The sequence below is a fragment of the Periplaneta americana genome, chromosome 16, assembly GCF_040183065.1.
Source record: "Periplaneta americana isolate PAMFEO1 chromosome 16, P.americana_PAMFEO1_priV1, whole genome shotgun sequence".
Lineage (NCBI taxonomy): Eukaryota > Metazoa > Arthropoda > Insecta > Blattodea > Blattidae > Periplaneta > Periplaneta americana.
In genome coordinates this window covers 7,891,305-7,904,433 of record NC_091132.1, presented here as the reverse complement: position 1 = coordinate 7,904,433, position 13,129 = coordinate 7,891,305, and the positions used below count along the sequence as shown (strand labels likewise).

Genomic DNA, 13,129 nt, shown 5'->3' with positions numbered 1-13,129 from the left:
CGTGACAACCTCATAAAATATCCTATCAATTGAATAATCGATCTTGCTACGTACAACATAATTATATTATATTATTATCTTATTACCCATTTCAGCGAGTACTGACGGCCACTGCAAAATACGACAATTTGGTCCAGGGAGCATTCTCTTTTGGCACAAGGATGATTTATGTAACATGTTTCTAAATTAGTCTTTTAAATACCGGTACATTCTTTAATAAATCACTGAAAAACAAATGTGAATACATAGGGTGTGGAGTGAGTACGAAATTATTATTATTTTTTTATTTTTGGCGCATCAATTTTACTTAAATAACGACAAATAAAAACTAATATGCCACATAACATTATTTTAAGAAATATAGGAAACAAGGAGGAATATTATTCACCATTCTTAATGATCGGGGGGTAGAAAAAAAACGTATGGAAGAGAAATTACATACAAATGTGCGTGTAATAAACAATAAGCAAACCATCTTCGATTAATCATTTCAAAACAACGTGAATATAGCGTGGATTGTGTAGGAAAATAATTTCTTATATGTTGCTCCCAATGTGCATCATTGTTAACTTATGAGAACAAATGAAAATTAACATGATTATAAACACTATTTGAAGAAAGATAGGAGATATTAAGTAATATTCAGAGTTCTTAATGAGCTTTGGATGGAAAATAATGAAATATGTATAAAATAGAAATTACATGCAGGTGAGCATATAAGAAAAACAGTAAGTAGAATCATATTATTTGATTAATAAGCTTAAATTACTCCAGGTTTAGTGTAAGAGTGGCCTATATCTAACGATGTCTCCCAGCAAATTACTTAATTTAAAAACAAAAAAATCGTGTTAGAAGATTGAATTTGTGTATTTTCTCTGAAACTTTCCAAACATTTGTAGGCAGTTTTTACAGTAAATTGCCGAAAATTGGTTTATAGCGCAGCATTGGCAGTGATAAAAGTGTGAAATATTCGTTCAGTGGCATTTCGTAGTGCTTCAGCAATAACATGTTTAGCAACACTTCTGACTTCTGTTGCATTCAAACAATTATAAAATACGATAATTTGGTCCAGGGAGCATCAGTTTTTTGGTGCAAAGATAATTCGTTTGGCGTGTTTCTTAATTGAAAATATGAAATGGCGTTCCTGTGCTTCACATTTAATCTGCACTATTTAAGAGATGATCTCACGTTATGCTGGTCACATGACCGATAGGAAGCTATTATTTTGTGAATGCCTACTCTTGGTTTATAGTCCCTGGAATACTGGGGACGAAACATATCAGATAATCCATTTATTTGAGATACATGATGATGATGATGATGATGATGATGATGATGATGATGATGATGATTATAATTTCAATTAACGGAAGTGTTGTTTGAATCTCAGTGATGCTGACTGTGGAGCAGCCCTGTGAAATAGTAATGGCGGCGGGAGGACTGCCCGGGGTGTACCGGCTGGAGCAGATTCATTTCCACTGGAAGTCAGAGCACACGTTGCGAGGAAGGAGGTGGGTCAACAACTTCTCATACCAGTTCATATATTTCTTTATTGAAAGCTCTTAGCACAGGTATCTTTATTACAAAATATAGGGTGACCGGCCTAAATGTACATAAATAACAAAGTATAATGCGAGAAATGTACATTATAATTTTGTAACGTAAAGCACAATCGACAGAAAATCTCCCCGAGATTTGTTCTGTCACACTAGCAAGGTCATTGTTGCGTCACCTGCCGCTCAAGCGTAGAAGCAGAATGAGGGCAGGTTATGAATCAGTCGTTTCCTTGTCAGTGGAGATGTGGACGCCACAGCGTAAAGTGCAGTGCTTGCTAATTTTCATCGATATGGTGAATCATCTCAGCACAGAAATTAGCTCTTTTGTGGCAATCGTCTGGCTTAAGATGATGAAGGAGTTGGAGTTTGTAAGCACACAAACGGAGACGCTTGTAAAGAATGTCGTGAACTGCTGAACGAGGGATTTAGCCTGTATAATTGACTTACTTGGGCTTCTAGCGAAAGACTCGCGCATCTGATCCACAATCTCTTCTGTCACATGCTTGTTAGGATGTTTCCCTGTTTTCGAAATCAAGCTTCCAGTCTCATAAATGGATTTGCGTGTGGGAGGATCCACATTGCATTCCCTTCGTGCACGCCGCTGAACACATGTAACTGATTGAATTCTCCAAACCAGAGTACGCACTGAACTTTACGCTGTGGTGTCCACAACTCGACTTGACAAGGAAACGACTAATGCATAACCTGTCCTCATTCTGATTTCGCGCTTGCGCGGCAGGTGACGCAACAATGACCTTGCAAATGTGACATAACAAAACCTGGAGAGAGTTTACTTCGATTGCGCTTTACGTTACAAAATGATAATGTACAATTCTCGCATTATAAGCTGTTGTTTATATATACCGTTAGTCCGGACACCCTGTATAACTATAATATTTTTATGATCATAAAATATTCTGAATAATAAGATCTATCTTTATTTTATTTGACATTTTAATGACAAATATCAAATTGATACATCATACAATGAAATTAATAATGTTATTACAAATCCTCAAATTTTCTCTTTCACTATCACTTGTTAATGCTGACTTATTGTCTTAGAATTAAAATGACTGCCTCCGTGGTCTGTTGGTCAGCATTCTGGCTTCTAGATCAGGAGGTCCCGGGTTCTTCTTGAAGAAGAAGAATTCCCTGTGTATCTAGAGTCTGGAAATTTGTATGAATGTGAGAGTGATTGTGAGTGTGCCGGGTTAATATTAATTAACCAATCATCACAAATATAAAATACATCAGAACTGTGGCTGGGCAGTAACCTGAACACACGTGTCAGCGTCACATTGTTGACAAGTAACTCCATCTGTTAGCACAACCATAAGGCATCTCATAGATGCTATAGAGTTACCAACAACGGAAAAAAAAGAATTAAAATAATATTAATTTATATGTAAGTCTATTATATGTACGTGTACATTAGTTCCTAAACCTGTCACTATTTAGATGTCTTTCTTGTCACTCATAGAAATAATATTAGGAGTAGAAATAGTATTAATGGTATTGATAGTAGTAGTAGTGGTAGTAATAGCAAGATTACAATCCGGGAGCAAGACCCGTCACGTGACCTTATCATGCGCCGTGGCTATATCATATCAGCGGTATGTATTCAGAGAGAATAATATATAAGGTTTTAGTCCTAGATGAACTTCCGTCTCGGTAGATTCGTGTAGTATTAGCCATTCTGAAACAAACTTTCTTCCTGATCGCCCATCGTTTCAAATCTCTCGCAGCTCACATGCCAAGTCTCGTCTCCTGATCTGTATACCAGGTGACTCACCTACCCCTTATTTACACGAAGTTATGCAATTCTGCGCATTCGCAATCAATTCTGTAAACACAGTACTTCTAATATATCTTAAATGCAAAAGGCAATAGTGTGTCTGCCATCACGTGATTAATAGGTTACGTTATTAAAACTTGTCAGTATAACTAATTTATCATAGGTGCTTACTTCATTAACTTTTTAAAACGAAGAAAGAGACTAATATCAGCTAGTGTTAACTCTAATTGGTAACCAAATAAAATGCAGAGCTGCCTAAGGAATTTCTCACCCTGAAGGTAGCCTATAGAAATTTTACACCTAGCCTTGAGTTGAATTCTCCTAGAAACAGGTACCGCAATTTCGTGGGCATGCTATAAAATGGAGGATTGCATAAAACTTAGATTTAGATTTATTAGATTTATTAGATTTATTTATTTAACCTGGTAGAGATAAGGCCGTCAGGCCTTCCCTGCCCCTCTACCAGGGGATTACAACTATAACATGAACAATAAGATTACAATTAATATTAAATTTACAATTACAATTACAATAAAAATTAAAGTACGACAAGAATACCTGATTAATGAAAGCTAGACATTTTATCATAGAAGTTAAGAACAAACTTACTTGTAAGGGGCTAGTGAATCACGTTGCATACAAGTTTTTTAAATTGAAAAGTTTAGATAAAATATTAACAAATAATAATTTTACAGTTATTTAACAAACGATATAACTTAAGTGAAACATCTTAGAATCACTCATATAATAAATAATAAAATGCATCTTAAGTTCATACGAAATTTATTATTATTATTATTATTATTATTATTATTATTATTATTATTATTATTATTATTATTATTATTATTATTAGGAAAATAGGTGCTTAGGAAAATATTTGGGGCTAAGATGGATGAAGTTACAGGAGAATGGAGAAAGTTACACAACACAGAACTGCACGCATTGTATTCTTCACCTGACATAATTAGGAACATTAAATCCAGACGTTTGAGATGGGCAGGGCATGTAGCATGTATAGGCGAATCCAGAAATGCATATAGAGTGTTAGTTGGGAGGCCGGAGGGAAAAAGACCTTTAGGGAGGCCGAGACTAGATGGGAAGATAATATAAAAATGGATTTGTGGGAGGTGGGATATGATGATAGAGAATGGATTAATCTTGCTCAGGATAGGGACCGATGGCGGGCTTATGTGAGGGCGGCAATGAACCTCCGGGTTCCTTAAAAGCCAGTAAGTATTATTATTATTATTATTATTATTATTATTATTATTATTATTATTACTACCACTACTATAAGCCTTATAATATGTTACACTTATTTAGTAATCTATGTGCACTAATCCCTCAGGCCAGCATTCAGCATAAACCTGTTGCGTGGTTGATGTATGATCGATGTCATCTGCAGCTGATGCAGTTTTCAGAATTAATAGCAGCTCTTCGCTTCTTCCGTCTCTCCCTCCTCCCTCTCTACATTTCCCCGTTCTCACTGCCTAATACTTTCATCTGTCTTGTTCTGTCCCTTCATCGTTTTAAGTAATCAGATACATTGCTTCCTTTGCTTGTGTAGTCTCTGTAGATTGACGGTTACCATCTGGCAGTTTGGTTCGCGGGTCAGACTCGGCCGAGGGCGATATGTTTTAAAAGGAGCGAGAGAAAAATTAGCAACACCGCAATATCGTCGGTATTATTAAATCTCAAACGAAAAGCCATCGTTTCAGCACAACGTTATCTGCTTTTGAATATCCGTTTTTTTCTGCAAGAGCCTGCACAACAAAATGTCTTCTACACCTTCCAAATCTCCACATAAAGCTACAATGTATAAAATTTCTTCTGTTCCCTTATTAAGGATAAAATATATGTGTAATGGCAACAACTTATAACAATAAACAAATGAGAGGGGGGAAAATTAGCGCGACAAATTTACCGAACGTACAAACGTTATTGCGAATCCTCTTATTTTGCTACCATACGTTAATAAATAAAGGCCTACGTATTATGTCATCAGTACTTCATTATTAACATGAACCGTGTTAACGAATGATTACGGACGAGTGGAGTGCGACAACAACTATCCATTTAATGCACACGTTAACACTACTTTAAAACTGAAAGTACCGAGCGAGTTGGCTTAAACGGTAGCATTTGAGACACGCTTCCGGGAGGTTCCGGGTTTAAACCTCGTGGTCATCCAATCTTACTGGGGTTTGTCATGGTTACCCTCAGTCATAAAGGCCCGATTGTAAATTTACATGCCTTGATTCATCACCGCTTCAATCACCAATACCATAAACATTATTCAAAACCTATAATCATTTACATAAACACAAGCCATCTACAACACACAATAGAAACAGGAACTCAATAATAGTACTGGTATACCCACAGATCTTAAACACGCGATATGACCACATATGTTAAAGCGTGTATAAATAAACTTAAAAAAACTGAAAGTAGAACATACTGACGCAAAATGAACTTTCATATTCATAACGCAAAAGGAGAAGCAAGAATTATGCTCACTGGCAAAGGCAGTTTACGTCACTTCCTCTTGGATATGACGCATTTAGAATAAAAAGAGATATCTTCCCGTACAAATATAGTATACTTTCCGCATTCTAATAGTCAGAGACAGGAATAGGTATAAAATAGTAGTATCTTATCTTCAATCCTTCATGGTCGTTGGCCTTGTGGTGGGCACAACCCAGCGCCATCTTCATCTCTACTTCATTTCCCATCCACCATTATTATTTTGTTGTTAAGTACCATCCGGTGTTTGTTGGGCATTGTCTCTGATGACAGTTCAGCCTTAGCGATATAGAGATAGGCTAAATTATTGACAGTTCTGTTATGTAAGGAATATGATAATTTAGAAGATAATTGAAAACATTATGTGGTCAATTGATTCTAAGCATTTGCATTGCTTAAGAGACGCAGCTTGCGTTGTGACTCAATAATATTTAACGACCAGGAACGTTTGCGAGAACACTATTGTGTGTAAAAGGATTACCTATAAGTTTATTAAGAAATCGTCTCTTACCAGAAAGACGGGATTCTTTAGCTGGCAGATCATAGAAATTATTCGTGAACAAAGCAGCTGGAAGATCAATACTAATCGAATGGCGGCCGTATTGTACGTAAAGATTAAAGAGCATCTTCGATGGTGCATGAAAGCAGCGATCCTGGGTTCCAGTCGAAGGCCCCGTTCCAGTCCGCCTGAAACAACTGTTGTCCATCGGTGGTGCAGCATATTGTGTTACAATAAATGAACTCTGGTGTTTTATTATCGACCATATGAACCAGAGACCCAACCTGTAGACACAGGTGCGTGAGGTCAGAGGAAAAGCGCGCTTTGAGTATACTGCGTATGAGATAATGAAAACTCTTCTTTGTATTAAAATAATGTTGCCATATGCAAGGTGCGTATTAACGGGGGGGGGGGATGGGGGGATTTTCTCCCCTGTTGGAAAGTTATCCCCCTGTCATAAATTCATATTAACATCCCTGCCAGGGATGACTTCTATCCCCTCACACAAAATATAATTGTTTTAAGACAAGTATACCTACGTTATATAGTATAAAGTAACCAAAGAAAATTATATTTCTGTATTATCATCACCGGCAAAGCTGACAACAATCAATAACTTAGGAATTACACATCTTATCTTAAGCTTGCTCATGGATATTATTATTATTATTATTATGATTATTATTATTATTATTATTATTATTATTATTATTATTATTATTATTATGATCAAGATGCAAGACAAGCAACTCAGTGCGAACAAGTGTTGAGCCGTAATAATAATAATAATAATAATAATAATAATAATAATAATAATTTTATGTATGGTACGCCTATTCTCTATCTAGGATGCTATCTCCTCCTCATCAGAGATCTTAATTTGCACCCTGGCCATATAATATTTGTAAGTATGTACACAGAAGATCATTAAAAGTACGCATGGGATTTCCATCCATCCTAACGAAATTGACATTCGAGGAGGCAGTGGTAATTATTTCCTATTGTTGCGGCCTGGATATTGAGAATAATTTTCAAATGTCATGAGTGTGGAGTAAAATAAATATTAGGCCGGTATTGCACTATAATAACGCCGGAATTCACAAGACTCTTCTTTCATTTCTATAAATAAATAAATAGGCCTATATAAATAAATAAATATTAATCACTTATTACATAGGTACTATCTCCCTTTTGTTCTACAATCCCCGTAATTCAGTCAGAAATCCCATACGCACTTTAATGACCCTCTGTGCATGTACGTACGTTATTATATGTGTATGTGTGTAAGTACTATGTAGAAAACATCTTAAAACATATAATAATAATCATAGCTATTACATCTCTAATGATTGTTACACAGCGAGGTAATTTGCTGAGGCATGTGGACGTAAAGCCAGCAGTACACTGGGAGACGCTGTCCTCTATAGCCTGCTATGCCATGGATTTATTTTATTTGAAGTATTAGTGAAGGTTTGACAATTTGTTCTTGGAATAACTCTCTCACAGTGGATTCGAGCGTTCAGTCGCTAATAACAAAATAAAAATGTATACTGTATCTTGTTGGTATCACTTGTGAGGTTCAGACCTGTCTTTGGACAGTTGACTAAACAACAATAATGCTTGTCCAAAAATGTTTGACCTTCGGTGCATGTATTTATCTATCATTTTACATGCTTCTTAGTGATTTTACTATAACCTTAGCCCTGTGAAAAATTGACGATGTTGCAGTGATGTTTTTATATTCTTCGTATGCTACAAAGTTAGCGAATCCTACCTGACCAAGTGTTATGAAGTGGGTACAGATTAGCTACCGTCTTTCTATTTGTTGCAGATGGCCCTTGGAAATGCACATGGTGCATTTTGACCGTCAGTACCTGAAACTTAATGAAGCGGTGAGACATCATCAAGGTTTGGCTGTGCTTGCAGTCTTATTCTACGTAAGTTAGTTTTCATTGACTTCGCATTAGCATATTGTAACAAAGATTCTATTTGTGGAAGGTATTCAGTATTTGCTGTGACGTATGGTTCCTGGAATTGTATAACTTTTTTTTAGATAATATATGTGTCCTGTGTACCAAATCACAGAACTTTACTTGGAAACGGAGGATTCTTTGCTCATTTTAAAGATCTGTTAACTCTCGCGAGAGCTACAAATGAGATTTTAAAAGATCTATTTTTCCTAAATAGTTATTTAACGATGATGAAATAACTATGCAATTACATGACGTTGGTAGACTTGGTGATAGCTATATGAGTCCAGGATGCGCTATGGAATTACCTGACATTCGCTTTACTTGGGTAAACCTCGGGAAAAAACCAAACAAGCAATCGACCCAAGTGGGATTCAATCCCACATACAGAAGAGATCATTGTTATTGTCCGTCGAAGTCGATATCGACTTGAAATATTATCGTCTTAAGAGGACTTCGGTTTGGAAACAAAACACATACCGATATACAGAAAGCATTGTAAACCCTGCTATTGTTGTGTAATCGTAATAGCATTCAACTTATTTATTTAGGCTTTAAATAAACTATATATTCAGAATAAATTTGAGAAAATGTCATGTCTTATACAAAGTTCAAATATTCCAACAGTTTATCGTGTATTTCCTCACTCCATATGTATGGGTGACTACGACCAAATTTTTACCTATTTTCTTTCAAGATAAGCCCACATGAATTAGGACTAACCAATTTCATTTAATTTGAATTTCAAATGTGTAGTTAAATGTTTTAATGAGATTCAATTTAAAGTCTTGTATTTACATTTAAAATGAAATTGATATTTTCTTAGGAATAAAATATGTATTATACACTATTACTTTCACGTGTTAATTTGAACTAGGTTTAAAATACTTTGTTGACTAGTTTCGACTTGGGAGCCATCTTCAGAACTGCGTGGTCCCTGCGTCTTCCATTATCTTCGCTCCCCACGGAGTGCGTTTGTGTTGTGTAGTGTGGAGTTATATTTTATTCCTAAGTGTTATGCCGGTAGTGTTAAAAGTTGTGCAAGCAAGACGTACGATATATATATATATATATATATTTTTTTTTTTTTTTGTTAAAACCGTAGGTACCATATTAGAGATCGACTGGGCGGAATTCTGGCCTTAGCTCAGCCAGATTGAATTAATAATAATAATAATAATAATAATAATAATAATAATAATAATAGTCCCTATATATCGATTGTGACAATGAAAATCTCCGTTGATAATAAAGAAGGCCGTGGCATAACAAACAAAATGCAGTAAGTTTACTACCTATTTTATGTTATAACATAAAAGTGGTTATGAATAATTTAAAATCAACTAAAATAAAATGAGATGAAAATGCCATACCAATCGTATTTAGATTTTTTTAAGAGCCATTTTGAATCTTGCGTACACTACTTTCAACACTGTGATGAAGCACCGAAACAGCTGTAAGCCGCACAGACTTACATAATTAACACGAGTAAGTCCGTTAGTTAATCAATTACTTTTTTAAAGAATATTAATCTCAGGAGAATACCTCTGTACCCCACTACGTTTTATAAAGTCCTCCGAAAACTATATAAATTTCTCACGTAAATACTAATGAACACTTCTTCTGTATGAGCGTATCCTGGAATGACTAATTCTCCTTGCTAACTCCGACCACAGTGTTAAACAATGTCAGTTTACGCATTCCTAGGAAATATGAGAAGTTGTTTTACAAACAAGAGAAAGTTAAAATCTTTTTCCCTGTTATCTAGATGCATTAAAACTACCAACTTGTACATAAATAATATGATTCTTTCACATAAATGTATAATTTACATATTTTATTGTAAACCATTTAGCTATTGTGTTATTATTGTTGTATCAGTCACATTTGAGCTAACCTATTATTGGCTACTTGCTGTTGGTTAGTATATCAAAATAAATAAATTAAAATTTTTTAAATATTTCAGGAAACAGAAGAGCCAAATAAAGGGTTGCAAACCATACTAGATGCCATTGCGAAAGTGAGTCATACAGAGAAAACACCATACAAAATACCTCAAGCTGTGTCACTAGAGGAGTTGGTGCCTGATGAAAAGAACAGATTTTACCGCTATGCTGGATCACTTACGACACCAAACTGTGATGAATCAGTTGTGTGGACTGTCTTGACACAACCCGTACCCATAGGGAAGGACCAGGTAATATCTTAACACACATTTACTTATCAGTGCTTCTGTGTGGCGCTGCTATATGGCCCAAATGCGTCACCGATTAGCCGATTCAATAACTTCACTGATCGGTTAGTGTGAACAGCTTCAGTGTTTTGTCAGTTTAAGCTTGCCAAATTACTGATGGTGATGCTTAATTACCGATTATCACAGCAGCTGATTTGCGCTATGAATGAGTGAAAAATACTAAAAGATTATAGCAGAATTGAGTTTCATTCAGGAGTTGGGGCCAACTGTCATACCCTCATTTCAGTTACCAGTACAGACCGAAGTGTTAAGGCTCATTCACAATGAAAATTAAACATAACGTAAGCGTTAACTTAAGAATATAAACGTTACGGTAAAATCAAGATCATTCACGATGGGAACATAAACATAACAGCAAACATACTTGGTAACCATGGAAACATAACAACGACGCCATTTCCTCATATTCTGTCGTATACTTCAGCGCTCCACGATTGTGTTCTGTTTGCAAATCACGTAAACATAAGCATGAAAGTTTGGTTTGCAAACTTTCATGTTAACGTCTTACGGTAATGTTTATGTCAATGCTTATGTGAATCATTGTGAATGATCCCATTTGGTAGCCTGGGCGCAAACTTCTATGTTTAATTTTCATTGTGAATGGGCCCTTACGTAGTATTTTGAAGAATGGCGTTCGGTATCTTTGCAGCTTTTTCTTTGTTGATATTCGATTTCAAGGGTAAATAATATGGACGTACACAGGATTTTCCCCTGGGGGCAGGGGGTCAACTCACACTTTTTTAAATACATAAATCAAGTATTCGAGGCTCTCTGCTAGTATACGATCTGTAGGTGGCGAAGCTTGTGATGACCCCATCTGTTGGGTGACTACATTTCGAAGACTGAATTTGCTTTCACTGTCAGGTGAAATAGAGGGAACCTATGTAGTCGTCGGAACCATTACACCTGACTGTTGGACCAGTTAATGGGAATAGCAATGGTCTCAACGGCTAGTTTGTACCCCTTTCGTCTAAAGCCGAAAGTACAGGTAGAACAAAATGACACTTTTGAGACAATACTATTATTAAAAATTATAATAAAAATGTTTATTTCAATGTAGGTGCAGCAATTCCACAAGGTGCAGACACACAATGAGCCGCTGCGGTCCAATTACAGGCCACTACAGAAGCTGGATAACCGCCGCATCTATCTGCAACACCCATCTCAAGAATCAGCCTCCAACACGAAACAGCACTCCTGGTTCATCACCGTACTTCTGTTAGCAATGCTGAGCGTGACCGTCTGATTTTCCTTCATAGATGAGTTAGTGTTGATAAAGATTACTTAACAGACTCTATTTGTAATATATTTTGTTGAGCCATTGTTTTTAACACATGAAAAATAAAAATGGTAATGTTTAAATAAAAGTCTAATAGTTTTGTGATATCAGTGTTAGTTGATGTTACAGCTAGCGGCTTTCCTCCTCTCCCACGGAGGCAGGCATTGCTGTTAAGTATGCAAGCAAGTGCTTACAGTACAACTGAGCTAAGGATCTGTCACAACGCCATCTTCACTTGCCTTGTGGTGCCAGAGAGGCAAGTGACGAATTTCATTTTTATTGGTTGGTCCAAGCAGGCCAATGTAACCTTGCACTTGACAGTTGATATTTGTGTTGGCAATCCTTCGTACGAAGCATTGAACACAGTGGGGTAGCCTTCTGAACCAACCAGAACATAGCATTTTCTTTCAGCCGATTCTGCTGCTACGCAGTGTATGGGACCAGTTCCAACCCAATATCATGATGAATTTGGGGAGTTATGCTAAGTAGCAAAATCTAGTTTAGAAAGCAGCTATAACAACTGGGGGAGGGGGTGGGGGGGATCATTGTGACCACACGTTACCTCTGTACTGGTTGGTCTTGGCCCTTCATGGTATGTAGTGCCATGTATTACATGTTTACCAACAAAATTCAGTCATTCCAGAAAAACTTAAATTATGGTTTATTTAACAATACTCGCAATTGCCGAGGTTATATCAGCGTCGCCAGTGTGCCAGAATTGTGTCCCACACGAGTTCTTTTACATGCTAGTAAATCTACTGACATGAGCCTGTCGCATTTAAGCGCTGGGCCGGGATCAAACCCACATCTTCGAGCACAGAAGGTTGGCATCATACCGACTACACTACCCAGACCGACCAGAAAAACTTAAAAGTGATATTGTAAAAGACATAAAAATTTACTAGCAAAAGAATGAATCAAAGAACCTAATTCATACACATTTATGATGGTGATGATGACAATATGTCTTAAACTGGACAAACGCTAAAAATGGTATCATTGTATAGACAGGAATCTACTGCACAAAATGAGAATTGCTCCGCATTCAGTTTTCACTAATAATTGGATCTACTCTGCAGTAGTTCTTTTCATACCTGATCCTGTGGCCTCGAATTTTGTTGTTGTTTTCTAATGCCAGGCGTTTGACAATATAGTCATTTGACCTCTTGCACTCCAATATTTTTCAAAGATATTATCATGGCCAGCCACTGAAGCACAGATTTTGAGATGTTCCGAATCCATTT

General features: G+C 36.4%; 1 protein-coding gene across 2 annotated transcripts in view; it reads left to right on the top strand.

Moving 5' to 3' along the window:
- Positions 1-11,990, top strand: part of LOC138691144 (putative carbonic anhydrase 3) — a 116,731-nt gene extending 104,741 nt beyond the window's left edge. For both annotated transcript variants that reach the window (XM_069812889.1, XM_069812888.1), the window contains 4 exons: positions 1,391-1,511; positions 8,214-8,319; positions 10,319-10,549; positions 11,667-11,990. In XM_069812889.1, coding sequence (XP_069668990.1) covers positions 1,391-1,511; positions 8,214-8,319; positions 10,319-10,549; positions 11,667-11,852 — 644 coding nt within the window. In that variant the 3' untranslated portion in view covers positions 11,853-11,990. The remainder of the gene's footprint in view (positions 1-1,390; positions 1,512-8,213; positions 8,320-10,318; positions 10,550-11,666) is intronic.
- The last annotated feature ends 1,139 nt before the right edge of the window (positions 11,991-13,129 follow it).